The 19314-nt window shown below is 25.3% G+C and overlaps 3 protein-coding genes across 5 annotated transcripts in view; 2 read left to right on the forward strand and 1 right to left on the reverse strand.

Moving 5' to 3' along the window:
- LOC122504252 (tubby-related protein 4) overlaps nt 1–3527 on the forward strand; it is a 183742-nt gene extending 180215 nt beyond the window's left edge. For all 3 annotated transcript variants that reach the window (XM_043615268.1, XM_043615284.1, XM_043615275.1), the window contains exons 15-17: nt 127–300; nt 701–833; nt 3135–3527. In XM_043615268.1, the coding sequence (XP_043471203.1) occupies nt 127–300; nt 701–817 (291 nt within the window). In that variant the 3' untranslated portion in view covers nt 818–833; nt 3135–3527. The remainder of the gene's footprint in view (nt 1–126; nt 301–700; nt 834–3134) is intronic.
- A 10477-nt stretch (nt 3528–14004) lies between these two features.
- Nucleotides 14005–15044, forward strand: LOC122504361 (protein KRTCAP2 homolog). The gene is made up of 3 exons (XM_043615439.1): nt 14005–14164; nt 14378–14596; nt 14694–15044. Exons 1-3 carry the CDS (start codon nt 14161–14163, stop codon nt 14864–14866), a joined length of 396 nt encoding a protein of 131 aa, XP_043471374.1. The 5' UTR covers nt 14005–14160; the 3' UTR covers nt 14867–15044.
- On the reverse strand, nt 14955–19169 carry LOC122504298 (stomatin-like protein 2, mitochondrial). Its single transcript, XM_043615350.1, has 7 exons — nt 19006–19169; nt 18778–18909; nt 18430–18577; nt 18054–18302; nt 17816–17971; nt 15348–15592; nt 14955–15245 (listed from the first exon to the last, which is right to left on the reverse strand). The coding sequence occupies exons 1-7, from the start codon at nt 19051–19053 to the stop codon at nt 15051–15053; spliced, it is 1173 nt and encodes a 390-aa protein (XP_043471285.1). The 5' UTR covers nt 19054–19169; the 3' UTR covers nt 14955–15050.
- Between the last annotated feature and the right edge of the window lie 145 nt (nt 19170–19314).

A 19314-nucleotide genomic window follows, 5' to 3' on the forward strand; every position in this document is an offset into this window, starting at 1 on the left:
ATATATATATATATATATATATATATATATTTATATATATATATATATATATATATATATATATATAATATTAAATTTAACTTAATCCAGATTAAGATATTTATAGTTCATGAATTATGTATTTAGTTGAAACAAAGAGCTGGAGGAGGACAGAAACCGGAAGTGGTTCGAAGAGAATTAGTGATGCATAATAAAGCACCGATGTGGAATGAATCTAGTCAAGTTTATCAACTCGATTTTGGTGGACGGGTCACTCAGGAAAGTGCGAAGAATTTCCAAATTGAATTCAGAGGAAAACAGGTTCGAAAATTAATCCTTTCTTCAAAAAATGAAATATAAGAAAATTATTATTTCCAATTCAAGTAATTTCTGGGATAAAAAATCAATTTTAAGTTTTAACGATTAACACAATTGTTTTTAATTAAAAAAATTGTTTTTTCCCTTAATTTGAAAATAATACTTTCTCATGTGATAAAGGTACTCGCACAGCTCGGCTGCTGCCTGCAGAAGTTGTCTTGGTAACGTACATAAATTCAAATTTGAATTCACTAACTCTCTTTCTCTTGTACTTTTGCAGGCAGGCAGCAGCGGAGCTGTGAGAGTACCATTATAACGTAAAAATGAGAATGAAGTTGGAAAAATTAAATTCTATCGACAAGATTGTATTTCAGAAAATTAAATAAATCTTCTTTGCCTGCAGGTTATGCAATTTGGAAGAATAGACGGAAATGCGTACACATTGGATTTCCAATATCCTTTTAGTGCTTTACAAGCTTTTGCTGTTGCCCTGGCGAACGTAACGCAACGGCTCAAGTAACCGTCAATCCCTAGTTGTGAGTTTTTCTTTTGTTACATTTGCAAAAATTTATTTATCCATTTCCCTTTTTTAATTTGCAAATATTTTTACTTTAGTAATTTACTGAAGATTTTTCCTTTCTCAGTTAAAAATGAAAGAAAAATCCCTTTTTTTACGAAAATAATCAACAGCAGGGTTGCCACAAAAATTTAATTTTCCTTTTCCCTGACTTTACCCTGATGTCCAGACAAAATTTTCACTTTTTCCCTGACCCTAAAGAATATTCTGATTCACTCTAAAAATTATTAGATACTCAAAAAATGTTCTACTACATTTATTTACGAAGTTCTATAATTGTAAAATTATTCGAAAGAATAAATAACTTCTTTTTTAAATAAATATTTAATCATTATTATTTTTCCAAAGGAATTAAGATTTTCAAAAATTTCAAATTAAAACGTTTTTTTGAAATTCAACAAGTTATAAGAATATTATGACAAAACAAGAAGAAATCGATCAATCCGTGTCTTCGACTCGGAGTAATTGATTTCTTCATGTCTTATAATAATTAAAAATTACCGAATAATTAAAAATAAAAATTTTTTTTATTTATTTTATTTCCAAGTATGTATTAATAGGCCTGTAGCCTATTTTACAAAAAGCTCTGATCCTCACTAAATTATTTATGAAATCGAACAATTTAAAAATAAAAATCATTATTTTATATTATAAGAATATTGTTACTGTAACTTTTTCAAAATTATTTTCATCATTTCAATTCAATTATTATTTTTTGGAATTTTTAAACTAAAATTTTTCTTTAAATCAATTATTCTTAATAATTTTTGAAAAAGTTCTTTGAGAATTTTCAATTCCATTTGTTTACAATTAAATTTTACGAAATTTCGATTATTCGAAAGCCCCTTAATTAAATATATATTAGAAAATAAAAACTAAAAAATTCAATTAAATTTTTTTAAAAAATTAATTCTACAGAATTGTTTGTTAAAAGTATAAAAAATTCAAATTCTCAAAGATTTTAATTTTAAACCTTTTACCTTTACAAAATTCAATTATTTCTAAAAATTCATGCTATAACGAATGCTATAATGCTTTTAATATTCAATTATTATCTAAAATTTTAACTAAAATTCATTTTTAAATCAACTTTTTATATTTATATGAATTTATCACTTGGTAAAAACTATATATTATACTTATAATATATTTTTAAAAAATTACCAATAAATAGGTAATTTTTTACAAATATTGACTTAATCAATTTTTATTGGAAATTATTTAAATACAAAAGAAAATAATTTATTGAATAATTGAATGTTTCTTAAAATTGAATTCTCATAAAGAATTTTAATAACACATTTTTAAATAATTGAATTCTTTTGACAAATTTTAATAAAATTTTTAAGAATAATTACATTTTTCAACGAATTCAACTAAAATTCTATTAAAAATAATTGAAATTCTACACTGAGTTTTATTATATTTATAAATAATTTATAAATAATTAAATTCGTAAAAATAATTGTATTATTTATGAAAATAATTAAATTCCTAAGAAAAATTTTATTATTTCTGAAAATAATTGAATTTCGGAGAAGAATTTTATTATTTATCCTAAAGATAATTGAAATTTTGACAAGAATTTTTAAAAATTTTTGAACATAATTGAATTTCCTACGAAGAATTTTATTACTTTTGAATATAATTGAATTTCTGCAATCATTTGTAACTTTTCCAAAATTAAATTTTTTTTAAAAATGTTTTTAACAAAAATTCTTCTGTAAATCCATTATTTTTAATAATTAATTATATATTAAAAAATTTAACTAATTTCAAAAGAATTTGAATTATTAAAATTTTTCAAAAATGTAGGTTTTTTAAAATTTCTAATGAAATTCATTCAAAATCAAAATTTTCTAAAATTTCAAATTGAAACCTATTGAAGTTCATCTATTTATAAAAATTGTATATGCAACATTTTTAAAATTCAAATAATTTTGAAATATTTAAGTAAAATTGTTCATTAAATAATTTATAAAAAATAATTTTATAGCAGTTCTTCCAGAATTAAGTTATTTAAAAAGAAATTATTGTCAGAAATAGAAAAAATTGAAGGTTTCGTATTAGAATTCGTGGTAATTTCATACTTTATGAGGCAAATAAAAAAGACACCAAAATTCAGAATTTTCTTATGAATTCTAAAATTTAAATTTTTTCCAGTACTTTTAATAAAAATCCCTAATTTCCCTAAATTCCCTGACCTGTGGCAACCCTGATCAAATCAAAAGGCAAAACATAGAAATTTTTCTGTTTACAGGTCTACGCGAAATTTGGAATACGAGTTCTAGTCAAATAAAGAAAATTAGAAAACTCAACGTGGGAACTTCCTGAAAAATTTTATTAACAGAATTGGGCGTGAAACGATAAAATGGTGAATATTCTGAATTGAAGACTCATCTTGTTAAGTAAATCAAGTGTTATGATGCGCGAAAAAAAGTATTATTTTCTTCTTTAACAACAACTATAAACAATTTTTTTGGAAAAAAAGAAGAATTTTCAACAAAAAAAATGCTTCGTTTACGATATACGTTCACCCAAGTACCGTCCAGTACATTTTCTCATTTTCTTTTTATTTCCCCGATTTCGAGCGCTGATTTTTGTATAGTTTATGCGTCGAGTTAAAATATAGTAATGCTGTTGAAAAGTAAAACGCGTTCAGTTTTTAGTCAAATTTTTGTACAATATTCTTACAAAAGTAATAACACAGGACGTCCTAGTTGTAAAAAAAATGTGAGAATAATTAAATTCTTCAAAGATAATATTAAATATATCCCAAAAATTATCTTTATAATTAAAAACTGAGTTTTCTAATTCAAAATTCCCAATTTTTTTAAAGTAACGACGCAGATACAGTTTGATTTTAAGATTAAACAAAAATTCTTTTTGAAATTAGAAGCTCAGAACATCAAAAATGAAAGTCTTTGAATAACTTATAACTTAAAATTGAAAATTTCTTCAAAATATCTCGAATTTGAAAAATTAAATTTGAATCGAAATCGAGAGATTTTAAACTCTATGAAAAAAAAGAAAACTAAAGAAATAGAAGTTTAGATATTTTCAAATTCGAACACTAGTCGAACTGTTTAAAATGTAAAAGACAAAAATTTCCAAATAAACTTAAATCTGTTCTTTATAGTTCCATTATTAATGAATAAAAAAGAAAATCTTTCTCTGCATTGTCTGGAAATAACAATATTGTTATTGTAATCTAATAACGTCCGGCCTGAAACACCCTCAAGCTTCTTCTCGAGTCTGATCTTTAAAAAACAAAAAACTTAAAATCTCACTTTGACAATTATTTTTCATACGCCTAAAGTGAAAGTCATATCGGACCTAAAAAAGCATTTACAACTACACTGAACGAGTCTGATCAATCAGTGAGAATGGGTTCACGTTATTATTTTTACATGAAACAAAAAATAGTCGAATGATTCTTAATTTTTATCAATACTATAATATAAAATAAGGAAATTGAATTAGAATTATTTTTTTAATATATTTAAATCAACTGAATTGATTTTTTAATTTAATTGCATAATTCTCAGGCCTTGGATCGAATTAAGGAGCAAAAAAAGTAGCTTAGGCGATTGAAGTATTGTTTTAAGCACCGAACCAACAGCGGTATTTGCTGCGCTAACTGCTCTTCTCGCGGCAGGAGTGAAAGAACTAAATCTATTAAAAGTTATACCAAGATACACATACTCGTTTGTCACCTCAATATCCTCATCTCCAAACTTGAAAGATTTAAATTTATTTGCACATGAGTTGGGGGAATTAGTGAAAATCACAATCTTTGTTTTGTTGGTATTGACTATCAGGCTATTCGATTCGCAGTACATGTTAAGTGCTTTAAGTTTGTTTTGCAATTCAAGGGGCGAATGAGATAATAACACATAATCATCCGCATAACCCAACATAAGCACTTCAGTTGATTTGCTTATAGAGAGTCCACGGCAATACGGATCCATAAAAAATTTTTCCATGTCAGAAATGAAAAGAAGAAATAAAAAGGGACTCAGGACCTCTCCCTGCAACACACCTTGAGTGACTTTAACACTTTCAGCCACGCATAGTTTTGATACATGTATGAGCGTATGAATAAAAACTCTTCAAAATATTAATAAACTTTGAGCTGAGTCCCAAGGCATATAATTTGTTCCAAAGCTTAACATGAGAGACCGATGGGAAAGGCCCTTTGAAATCTATGAAGGCGGCATACACAACCGATCTCGGAGAACTCAGATGGATCTGAATAATTGCGGAGAGATTGAATAGGTTGTCTAAACAACCTCTACCGCTTCTAAACCCAGCCTGAGACTCCGGTATCAGATTGTGCTCCTCCGTCCACTGTCTAAGTCTATCACATAGAATCTGAGTAAAGATTTTAACCACACAATTTACAAGGGTGATCGGCCTGAAATTATCAGGGTTTTTTGGATCACCCTTTTTAAATAGCATTGAAGTAGTTAGCTGACCCCAAATCTTAGGGACTTTTTCGGATTTCATTATATTATTAAAAAGATTGTTTAAATACAGAATCCAATTCTGCGGTAAATGTTTGAAAAAATTATAATTAATGCCGTCAAGTCCAGGGGCCTTCCCATTTTTACATTTGGCAAGACTCTTCATTAGCTCATACGTTGAAATTTCGTCATCTAACAAGGGAACAAAGCGATTTAAAAACTTACAATCCAAAGGGAAAGGGATACTCGGGAAACAGTCATCCAGATATTGAACCCACGACGCATCATCAATACAAAAATTAAAAAAGTTTTAGGACGACTAGAGTTAATGGCCTTCCAAAACTGAGACGCATTTTTACAATTGTTAACTGCTTCGATTCTAGCTGAAATATAATTTTTTTCTTTAACTTTTAAAATTTTCTTATAATTCTTTTTCTCTATATGAAATAGTTCCTTAGAAATATTAGAAAAATTATTTCTCTTACAATCATTTAACATCGCAGTAACTCTTTTTTTTAGCATCTTTACATTCGGAATCCATCCAATGTGAAGTTCGCAGGCGAATCACTGAAAGTACGACCATTCAACAAAACAAAATCATGCGCCTCTAAATAATTTGTAATCGTTTTACCCTTAGAGTTCACAACTTTATCGAAGGAAGATCTATCTGGAGCCAAAAAATTTACAAAATTAAAAAAGTCAGGGCTAAGCTGATTTAAATCAGCCACCCTGCAGTTGAAATCTCCCCCCAAAATAACAGGAGTATTTGGAAAATCATTTGTCAAATTGATAAGAATTAAATTGAGATTATCTAAAAATACATCCAGATCCTCAACTGGAGAAATATACGTTAAACCCAAAATATAACACTCAACTAACGACAAACGATTGACTTTAACAAATATATAATTGAAATCTAAAGAAATTACCGATACATTATATAAATCAGTGTTAAACGCTATTACCAAACCACCACTGGCTCGTCCCTGACTGTAGGTTCTTCTCGCTAGAGAGATAATATACCTGAAAGGAGTGCCATTGAATAGATGAATGGTTGCAGATTCCGACCACGTTTCACATAAACATAAGATATCTCGAGAATCGATGAAGCCATTAATGTCTCCAAGGTTATTAATACCATGAACATTCCAAAAAACGACTTTACCAGTGGAGGGGTTATCCAAAAAAGAAGATTCTCTGAAAAGACGACTCCTACTTGGAGATTGACCATGGGTTGGTTGCTACTTCCCATCCTTCAGATCCAATTTTTTAGCAGTCTGTAAACGCTTAAGATTCGAATCTTCCTGGGTAAGTTTCGGTGTGTCAGGTGTCGCGAAATTTTCAAGCGTATCCATAAAATTAGAAATTTTCTCCTTTGGTGTTTAAATTTTCCTCTTCTTTCTAGTTTTAACAGTCTTCGGAGCAGGAGTAAGATCACCTTTAAGGCCAAGAGTTTGGGAAAAGAGTAGGGACTGTTGAACATTTTTATTGGTATCAGGTTTGGGAGAAGGTCTGTCTAAGATACGCTGAAGAGAGTCCTCTTGTGACAAACTTGTTTGATTATCAACAATGATTTTATTCCCTCTTATCCTGGCCTTCACCCCAGACAACTTCAATTCATGGACTTTGTTGACCAAAACACGGCGTTGATCCCTCTCAGCTTTGGAACGATCATTACACGGAGAGAAGGGCGTAGTAGATTCTACTGACATGGCAGTTAAATCTACTAAACAGAATCGTTAGGTTTGGACTGACGGTACAGACAGTGCCATCTACTGCACTGTTTAGTAAGATAGTAAGATACACTGAGCAAACAGTATATTCTACTAAACAGAGAGGTGTCGTAGTGTATTATACTAAACATACAGTTGGCGCCACTAACCGGTGCACTAAATGATTTACTAAACGCGTTCTGTCACATTTACTGCAACTCTTCTCTCCGTGTAGCAATACTCAAATTATTAGCCCTCAGCTCGACCAACTTGGAAAAAACCATTTTGACCCATCTGACTGCGATGAATTTCACAATAATAGGGCGATTGCCCTGCGTACTGCCAAGACGAAAAACATCAGCTATTGCTAGATCGGGAATATTTAATCCAACCTTAGAAAAAGTCTCACAAACGACAGAAATTAAATTTTTGTTAATCTCGCTCGAATCGTCTAAATTATAGAGAATAATATTCTTCGCTCGTAAAGATTCACTAAAATAAGTTATATCCTTTTCAAAAAGTTTGAATTTATCTTCCCGGTCAGAATATTTATTTTCGATAATTTCCAACTTGGCATTGTGTTCCGCAAATTGTTTCTTCATGTCCGAAAGAGAGGAAGATAAAGAATCAATAGATTCAAACAGTTTAGTCCACCTTTCCTCGTCTGGAGAAGTCATCGTAATAAAAGACAAAGGACGATAATAACTGCTACAAACACATACAACAGCTATCACATGTATCCAGTCGAACGAACAGGTGAAATATGAGTCACTCAAAGCTAGCGATGAGCACTAATTCAACACCAATATAAAATAAAACAAAAGTATGACAGGGTGTCCAGCGATTCTTTAAAAAAAATTCAAGGACTTTTCAAGGTTTTCAAGGTGCAAAATAATTTTTTTCAAGGTCCATTTTTAGGGTACTAATTTTCAAAATATTTGTTATTTATAATCGAGTGTAATAGAGTAAGTTCTGTTTATAAGTTTTCCTCAATAAGTTTATTTCAAGTAAATTTTTACTTACTCTCTAAATTTAAATACTAATTTGATTTAGTGACTGACTTTTTTCTTTTGAAGAAGTAAATTTTACGAATAAATAATCATTTCTACTAATTTTTTAGTGAAATTTACTAATTAAAAAGCAAAAAGTCAGTAACTAATTAAAATTAATAAATATTTCCACTAATTAAAATTTAGGGAGTACTTATAAACAATTTTATAATTTCTACATACATACAATAGTTATTCATAAACAACTTTAAATACAATTTATTGATAAAATATTAGAAATATAAGGAACATAGATTTAAGAAACATCAATTGAAATTGTTTTTAAATAATTGAATTCTTTTGGAAATTTCGATTAAAAATAATTGATACACAAATTATTAAATTAAGAAAAATTTTTGAAAATACATTGAAATTTTGCAATGAGGTTTATTAAAATTTTTGAAAATAATTGAATTTTATTACTTTTGAAAATAATAATTGAATTACTTCGAAGAATTTAATGCCAAATTTTGAAACAATTGATTTTTGCGAAAAAATTTATGCAAATTCTATTTTAAATAATTGAATAAATGTAGAAAAATTTTTTTTAAATAATTGAAAGTTTGTGAAGAATATTTTAAAAACTTTGGTTTAATAATTAAATTCTTTCGTAAAAATTTTATTAAAATAATAGAATATTGAAAACCATCGAAGAAAGAACATTTTTTTAAAATAATTTGAAAATTTGCCATGATTTTTATTAAAATTTTTAAAAGTATTTGAATTCTTGTGATGAATTCTATTATTTATATTAAAATTATTGAATTTTGCAATGAATTTTATTAAAATTCCACAAAATAATTGAACTTTGTCGAAGATTATTGTTATTTATTTATAAAGATAGTAATTGAAATGTTGATCAAAATTTTCATTTTGATTTTTTTAAAATAATTATTGAATTTTTGAGAAGAATGTAAAGAATTTTTAAAATAATTGAATTCTCGTGATTGATATTGTTATTTATGAAAATAATTGTATTTTGCAATGAATTTTATTAAAGTACCTGAATATAATTGAATTTCGGTGAAGAATTTTTATATTTATAAAGATAATTGAAATATTGACGAGAATTCAATTTAAAACATCAAGAAAATAAATCTCACTTTTATGAATTTTAATTTTTCAAGGTTTTGTCATAAAATTCAAGTACTTTTCAAGGTTTTCAAGGAGCAAAAAAAATTCAAGTACTTTTCAAGGTTTTCAAGGTTTTCAAGGTAGCTGGACACCCTGTATGAGAAACAATTCATCGCGATTTTATATTAAATTGTTTAAAAAAAATTTCAGATAAAAATTTTCACAGATTTAACAAAAATTTCCAAGTCACATGGGGTTCTCACCTTTACACGGTTACACTACACTCAAAAAATAAGAATAGAAACCGTGAAAAAAAATGAAGACAATAAATTGTCACAAAGTATATAAAAAGTACATTTTCATTTTGATTTTTCATTGTGATTTTTGAGAATTCAATTATTTTTTAAATTTACAATTAAAATTTTTCGAAATTTGAGTTTTAAAAATTTCAATAAAATACTTAAAAAAATCAATTAGGTATTTTCAATAGAATTTTCAAAATTTCAATTATCTAAAAACTTTTTAATGATATATTTTGAAAATTTAATTATATCTTTATAGAAAAATAAATGAAAAATAAATTTTGAAATATTTGACTACACTGTTATTTTTTACATTATCAAAATCGAAGTAATTTACTTGAAAAAGAATTATTTTTTATTTTTTCGTTTTCAAAAACGTTGCGGACTTCAGCTTCATAAAAAATGTCGCGTTTTCTGAAAATATTGTCGAAGAACAAATCAAAAAATTGAACTATCCGAGGCCTGAATTATGGAAAATTTTTAACTATTTCTATTATAAAAAATTTGTTTGATATTTTAGTTCTTATTGTTATTAAATATCATGATTTACTGAAGTTATTATAATTTCGAAATATTGAAACTTTTTTAAAACAAATTAAAGACGAACAGAAGACTTTTCATAGTGAATTAAATAACAGAGATTTCTGCATTGATTTGCATTTAAATATTAAAGCAGAAAATATTTTCTGTGCGACCCAAGCTCACGAATTGACGGTATTGTAAGACATTATATATTTAAGATAGATAAAGTAATTAACTGACTATTTGCGCGTTATTAAAATTCCTAATTACAACCTCTATATATTGTAAATTTGCGATTGTTTAGAATTTTTGTTAATTAAATTCATGCTTTAATATTATATTCAGCTATAAAAAAATTAAAATCTGTGAAATTACTTCTCTGAACTGTCAGTTATAATTTCACAGATCTAAGGAAATATGTTTTAAAAAGTAACATAAGAAAAACTACATTAATTGTCGTGTCGTTGTTTACTGAAAACTGTAAAGAAGTTTATTAATATTATTATCATTATTATTTTAAGCTCTATGTGCAGTATAATCAGAGTCAAAATTTAATTTTTCTATGTTAAATTTTTAAGTTTTTCGCAATTTAGTAATTATTATATATAGCTAAAAGTTTGCAATATTTGAATTGAATTTTTATATATATAAAATATTATTTGGCTCTGATAAAATAACAGATACGCTTTGTAATTGTTCTTTATTGATGATATATTATGTAAATACGAAAATTAGTTAAAGTTAATTTAGAATAAAAAGTTCAACATATTCTAAATTTAATCGTAGTATGAAAAAAAAATTTTATTGTAAGATGCAATTATTTATTATAATTCATATTGTTATGAAATTAATTTTATATCTGCCGAGCAAAGGACTTATACAGTCGCATTCTCGTAAAAAATGGATATTGTGAATTTTTAGAATAAATAAATTGCAGGCATTGTATATACACTGAATGTGCTACAATAGAAAAAAAACAGAAACAAACAAAAAAATTGAAGCCCTGCCACAGTAGTTTACTGACTAGATTCAGGGCCTCTGTTTACTTTTACAATGGCAAATTAAATTACATTCTTTAACTCTAGTTTTATAAATTAAAAGAAATCTATATTCTATATAGACGAATAGCTATTCGAGAAATCATTTTCATTCACGTCTTCTTCTTTTTTTTTGTTTTTTTTTTGTTTATTTGTTTTCAAATTTATGCCTGAAATTCACTTTTTTTTAATTTATCAAACACAAAATTTTCGGCTATGAATAATAAAAGGTAAATGTTAAAAATTACTCTAATTATTTAAAAAAAATTATTTTTATAAAAACCTTTTTGCTTTGAAGAATAAATCCGTCAGGAAAAAATGATTGTCATCCGTAAATCCGTGCCGGTCTATAAGAAAAATAATTGATTTCAATCATGGTGTATCAATATAGTGTTGTAATTAAAAGAAAAATTTTAAATAATATTCATAATAGAAATCCAAGGGCTCGAACCAGTGAAAGTATTTAAAAATACGGACTTTACGGACCAAAAGTGAAAAATTACAGACCATTTACGGACCAATGACAAAAATTTAACCAGTCCGAGTTCTCACATTTTACTTAAAACTATAAATTAAATTTTTTCATAATTATAATTATTTTCAGAATTTCAATTCCATTATTATTTTAAACAATTTTTAACTAAAATTCTTCTTTAAATCAATTATTTTGAATAATTTTCGAAAAACATCTTTGACAATATTCAAATCCATTTGTTTACAATATTCAATGTCACGGAATTTCAATTATTCATTTTTAAATAAATTTTTATTGGAAAATTCTACGAGAATTCAATTATTTAAACACAAAAAAAATAATTTATTGTATAATTAAATGTTTCTCAAAATTTAATTCTCATAAAGAATTAAATCAAAATTTCTTAAAATAATTGAAATTCTGCGATGAGTTTTTATTATTTATGAAAATAATTGAATCCCTAAGAATTTTATTATTTTTGAACATAACTAAATTTCTGCGAAGATTCTTTATTACTTTTGAAAATAATTGAATTTCTGCAATAATTTGTAACTTCTCAAAAATTAATTTTTTTTAAAAATGTTTTTAACTAAAATTCTTCTAAAAATCCATTATTTATAATAGTTTTTGAAAAAGTTCTTTGAGAATTTTCAAATTCATCTGTTTACAAATCAATTTTACAAAATTTCAATTATTCGGAAATTTTTCAATTAAATATATAGATTAAAAGAATAAAAACTTTAAATAATTTTTAAAAAATCCGCAATTAAAGTTATAATAAAAAAATTCATTCCACAGAATTGTTAGTTAAAAATATGAAAAATTCAGATTTTCAAAGATTTTAATTTGAAACCTTTTTAAAACTCAATTATTTCTAAAAATTCATGCTAGGAATGCTTTTTATATTCAATTATTATCTAAAATTTGTCCAGAAATTTATTTTTAAATCAATTTTTATTAGATAATTCTACGAGAATACAATTATTTAAATACAAAAATTATAAATAATTTATTGAATAATTGTATGTTTTTTAAACTTTAATTCTCATAAAGAATTTTACCAACAAATTTTTAAATAATAAATTGCATTCTTTCGACGAATTTTAATATTTACTAATAATTACATTTTTCAAGGAATTCGATTAAAATTGTATTAAAAATAATTGAAATTATGCGATGGAGTTTTATTATTTATGAAAATAATTGAAATTTTGTCAAGAATTTAAAAAAAAAATTTTTTTAATAATTGAATTTTAGAGAAGAATTTTATTATTTATAAAGATAATTGAAATTTTGTAGAGAATTTTTTTAAATTATTCAACATAATTTAATTTCTGCGGAGAATTTGATTACTTTTGAAAATAATTGAATTTCTGCAATCATTTGGAATTTTTCTAAAATTCTCTAAAATATATCTTACAATTCACGAAGTTTTCGGTCTATTTCAATCAAATTACAGACCTTTTTTCAAAAAAACTGACTTTTTCGAATTTGAGCAAATTTACGGACCTAGTTCGAGCCATGTATAGAACCTGAAAGATCAAGAAAAGTTGAGATGATAAACAAGTGACTGGCTTCTCGTAAGTTGTTCGGCCTAAAAAAATGTTTAATTATTAATCTTTTTTGTTATATAATATGATGGATCTCTCTCGATATAATTTGTTCTAAAATATATAATTAAGACTATGATTAATAATGGCGAATATATTATATGTGAATTTTATGACTGATATAAATATATATGTATAAAAAAAATATATATATATAATGCGATGCGACTTTACATTGAAAATTGAATCCAATTGTATCGGTATTGTTTTTATTATGTGGAGGCATTGTTATTCATTTTTCGCCGGTGGTATAACGATTATTCTGTATATGTGCAATACACTTTTGTTACCAAATACATTAATGAATATCGAACATTTGTAAATAAAGGCAAGAATTGCAAAGCAACTTCTGTTTTCTCTTTTTCTTTGGCACTACCTAATTGTTACATCCACATTTAGCGCAATAAATTCCACTTTTTTTCACAAAATCATTCATTGTTAATTAATAAATAAACTATATGATTCGAACTAATATTTAAGATATATATTTAAAATGGGTTTCAAACAAATTTGAGGTTATGTTGAACTTTTTCAAGTTTTTCAATTAATCAATTTATGAAAATTACCTTGAGACAAATCCGATATTTCATAAAAGAAATTTGACAAATTCGTCATAATCGGCAACTAATATAGAGAAAATAACTCAAAATAATTTAAAAATGTTGAAAAAACCGAAAAAACAAACGGGAAACTTAGCAAAGAACCGTTGATTACGAAGTCTGGTGGGGGTGTGAGGTGTAGTACCACTTTTCGTCACTGGGTCTAAAAACTGCTGTGATTGGTGGACTAATGGACAAGAAATTCGAAAAAGGAGGGAAATATGAAAAGAATATACAGGCAGCACCACCGGTAGTTACAACATGTGAAACTGACTTTAGACAATTTGACAACTGACAGTGTGTGAACACCTTTAATTATAAAGCACAAGCTGTGTTTACGTGGCTGACAAAATAAATAATTTGTAAAAAACAAAACAAACTTCATGTTTTATAATATATAATAATAATAAACTCTTGTTAAATTCAAGGAATTAGGTACAATGGGTAAGTAAATAAAAATTGAGTTTAAAGCCCTTGGATCAATAAAACATTAACTCTATTTTTCTTAACCTCAAAAATAATGCCGGCTATGTTTATATTTTCCATTAAAAGATTTATTGTAAAAAAATTATTAATTAAAATATTTGTGAATAAATATTGAAATAATTAATAGGTTAATAAAAGTTTGATTAATATTTTACCTCTTTTTTTGAATAGCTGTGACAAGTGGAGTGTCCTTTGCATTATCTGCAATAATTACCGTACTTCTTTTTTCTGGAATGCAAATGTACAGAAGTTGGCTTTCATCAACTCAAATCCACACAGTTCTCGGTGGTTACATAGGTTCCTTAGTTTTTATATTTTTACTGACCGCATTGGGAAATTTGGAGACAATTATGTTTGGCAAATCATTTCAAATGAAACTTTTTCCCGAAGGTTTGTATATTATAATTTAACTTTCAAATGTTTGTTTATAATGCAACAAATTCGATAATAATTTGTAATCATTTGTCTATAATTTTTTTTATTGCAGTTTTCATTTCTTTAATCACATCGCTAATTGCATCAGGATTAGTGCATAGAGTTTCGACAACAACATGCTTCCTTTTCTCCATTGTTGCACTCTATTATATTAATCGAATTTCTCAACAAACATATTCGTCGTCTGCACCGACAGTTCCTGTACATACGAAAAAGAAGAAATAAAACTGAAATTTACGCAATTCGCGAAAAAAAATGCCAATTTGAAATTTCTAATTTACTTACAATAATTAATTAAATTATTTCAAAGTAATTGTAGGTACATTAAACTTATATTTCACTTGATGAAAAATATAATTTTTTTAACAGGAGGACTGAATAATAAAGAAGATTTTATTGAAAATACAGACTACATATGATCAGGAGTCCTTTCATTCTTTTTTTTATGTTTCTCGGCCTCTTCTTTGTCACTAAAATATTCATAATTATCGTCCGATGATTCAATTCCAACTGGAACTTTATTTTCTGGTCCACTTGTTATGTGCGTTGGATTTTGGGGATTCTGGGGTTTTTGATTTATCACGTGTTTGTATATTGTCAGGGCCTGAAAATATTCAAATTAAACAATATTTTATATGTGGGATTAATTTATTATATATTTATTATTGCTTTATTTTCATTTCTATTATTTCCTTATTTGTCTTACCTGGCCTACGAAATTTGACACATCTCCAACGTTGCTCGGTAAAATTAAAGTATTATTTGTTCTTGCGAGCTTATCAAAAGCATGAACATATTGTTCTGCAATGGTTAATGCAGCTGCATCTTTGCCATCCTTATAACCTAAGGAATTTGCAATTATTTCTAATCCCTTTGCTCGTGATTGTGCCAATGCAAGAATAGCGGCTGCTTCACCGTCTGCTTTGTTAATTTGTTCTTGTTTTTGAGCCTCTGAAAAAAATAATCATTAAGTTTCAAAAATCTAGAAATTATTCATTAATATTAACGAATTTCTTTAATTCTAAAATTAATTGAAAACATCAATAGTTTTATTCAAAATAAATATTTAATCATTATTATTTTTCCATAGGAATTAAGATTTTCAAAAATTTCAAATTCAAAGTTTTTTGAAATTTAACAACTTATAAAATATTATTATAAAACAAGAAAATATCGATCACTTTTCATCATTTTAATTCAATTATTATTTTCATGAATTTTTAACTAAAAAATTTGTCTTCAAATCAATTAGTTTTAATAATTTTTGACAAAGTTCTTTGAGACTCTTCAAATCCATTTGTTTACAATTAAATTTTACAAAATTTCGATTATTCGGAAATTCTCCAATTAAATATATATATTAGAAAATAAAAAATTCAAATAATTTAAAAAAAAATTCAATTAAACTTTTTTAAAAAAATTAATGCTACAGAATTATAAGTTAAAAGTATGAAAGATTCAAATTTTCAAAGATTTTACTGAAAACATTTTTAAAATTATATTATTTCTAAAAATTCATGCTAGGAATGCTTTTAATATTCAATTATTATTTAAAATATTAACTGAAATTCATTTTTAAATCAATTTTTATTAGAAAATTCTACGAGAATTCAATTATTTAAATACAAAAATAAATAATTTATTGAATAATTGAATGTTTCTTGAAATTAAATTCTTATAAGGAATTGAATCAACAAATTTTTAAATAATTGAATTCTTTCGACGAATTTTAATAAAAATTTTAAGAATAATTACTGTTTTCGAGGAATTTTGATTAAAATTGTATTAAAAATAATTGAAATGCTGCGATTAGTTTATGAAAATAATTGAATTCCGAATATGAATTTTATTATTAATGAAAATAATTGAATCCCTATAATAATGATCAATGAATAATTTTTAAAAAATATTTACTAAATCAATTTTTATATTTTATTAGAAAATTCTACGAGAATTCAATTATTCAAATAATTACATTTTTCGAGAAATTCGATTGAAATTGTATTAAAAATAATAGAAATTCTGCAATGAGTTTTATTATTTATGAAAATAATTGAATTATTGCGATAAAATTTTTTAAAAAAATTTGTAAATAATTGAATTCCTGCGAAATTTTTATTACTGATGAAAATAATGAAATATTTACGTAGAATTTTTTTTAACTTTTTGAAAATAATTGAATTCTTCTGGAAAATTTTATTAAAACAGTAAATATTAAAAATCATTGAATTGAAGACAAGTTTTGAAAATAATTGAAATTTTGCCAAAAAAATTATTAAAATTTTTGAAAACAATTGAATTTCAGAGAAGAATTTTATTATTTTTGAAAATAATTACTAAAAAAAATTTTATTATTTATGAAAATAATTTAATTATTTCGAAGAACTTTATAAAAAATTTGTAAATAATTGAATTGATGGGAATTTTTTTTATAGAATTATTTTGGAAAATTTTATTAAAATAGTAAATATAGAAAATCATTGAATTGAGGAAAATTTTTGAAAATAATTGAAATTTTGCGAAGAGTTATATTGAAATTTTTGAAAATAATTTAATTTCTGCAATCGTTTGTAATCGTTTTCCCCAAAATTCAATTTTTTTTATTGTTTTTAACTAAAATTCTTCTATATAAATCCATTATTTTTCATATTTAATTAGATATAATATTAAAAAATTTAACTAATTTTAGAAGAATTTGAATTATTAAAATTTTTCAAAAATGTAAGTTCTTTAAAATTTCTAATGAAATAAATTCATTAAAAATGGAAATTTTATAAAATTTCAAATTAAAACCTTTTGAAGTTCATCTTTTTATAAAAATTGTATATGCAACATTTTTAAAATTCAAATAATTTTGAAATATTTAAGTAAAATTGTTCATTAAATAATTTATAATTAATAATAATTTTATGTCAGTTCTTCCAGAATTAAGTTATTTAAAAAGTAATTATTGTCAGAAAGAGAAAACATTGAAGGTTTTGTACTGAATTTCATAGTTCATGAGGCAAACAAAAAAGAAACAAAAATTCAAAATTTTCTTATGAATTTTAAAAATTTAATTTTTTCCATCATTTTTAATAAAAATTTCTGTCTTTTCCCTGATTTCCCTTACCAACTGTACTGTCCCTGACCTTTTAAATTTAAAAATTTTTTAAATTAGAAATTCAAAATTACCAGAGACGAGAATTCTTGATGTCCTTTGACCCTCAGCAATATTGATTTCAGCTTGTCTAACTCCTTCAGATTCTAAAATTGCTGCTCTCTTCTTTCTTTCCGCTTCAACTTGCATTTGCATCGCATCTCGAATTCTTGTCGGTAATCTAATATCACCTGAAAGAAAAAAATACAAAATATTAATAATTTAAAACAAATTTTCTGCGATTAATAGTTGCAAAAAAATACAAATACTAACGAATTTCGTATCTCAAACAAGTGATTCCCCATGCTTGACTGGCTTTATTAATGTTTTCAACAATATTCACATTAAGTCCTTCTCTTTCTTGAAAAACTCTATCCAACGAGATTTTTCCCAATTCCGATCTCATAGTGGTTTGGGCAATTTGTATTATGGCAAATTCAGGGTCTTCAACACCATAGGAAGCCAAAAATGGATCATTTACTCGTAAATATAAAATTCCATCGATGTCCAATTCAACATTGTCTAATAGAGACATAAAATAAAGTATAAACAAATTATTAAATAAAAATACTAAATATAACAACATTTAAATATTAATATCGAATAAATTTTATTTTCTTTAAAACTGAATGTAAAAAATATTCCTTACCTGAAGTCACAGCACTCTGCTTAGGAATATCAATCGCCAATTCTTTCAAACTTTGAACATATTTTACTCTGTCAACAATTGGCATCAATAAATTGAAACCAGGTTCCAAAATTTTAAAAAATTTACCCATTCGCTCAACAATCCATGCCTAAAAATTATTAATTGAAAAGTCATTTTAAAAAGTCGAATATATTAAATAAATTGAAAAATAATTCAAAATCTTATAAATGCATTATATAGATAAATAATCGAAATGGTAATTTATGAAAATAGATGATGATAATAATAATAAAAGCAAAGCTATTCCTAAGCTTTAAGCGCTTTAAGATATAAACGTGTATAACAAACCTCTTGTTGAGGAACGAATATAACAACAGTATTTAACGGAGTATTACTTTTGTGTCTTGCTTGAAAACTAAAAACGGATTGTGGATTTGCCAATGATGCAAAAAATCCATTATCTCCAATAGCCGCTGAATTCTACAGAGTAAAATAATAATTTAAAACATGTGTTTAGAGGTTATGTTATTATTTAAATTAAACATTTATGAACATTACGTATTTAAATATATTTACCCTTAAGACATTTAAATTGCGGGCTAATAATCTTGATCTATTAATCATTTTACTAGTTTAGAAATCCCACTGAACAATTTTTATTAACAATTGTTTATAATTTTTTTCTCTCCACTTTATAAAACACTTCACACTTTTCAAGGCGGCAATATTACTCTGACTTTCTTGTTTGTGTGCAATATTTTTCGTTTTATATTTCCTTTTATAGACAATATTCTCTAAAGATAAATTATAAAATAAATCAAATTTGTAAATTATTTTTATTTTAATAATTAATTTTCAGAAATATAAAACAATGTTTATATTATT

The sequence above is a fragment of the Leptopilina heterotoma genome, unplaced genomic scaffold (genome assembly GCF_015476425.1).
Source record: "Leptopilina heterotoma isolate Lh14 unplaced genomic scaffold, ASM1547642v1 Lhet_11, whole genome shotgun sequence".
NCBI lineage: Eukaryota > Metazoa > Arthropoda > Insecta > Hymenoptera > Figitidae > Leptopilina > Leptopilina heterotoma.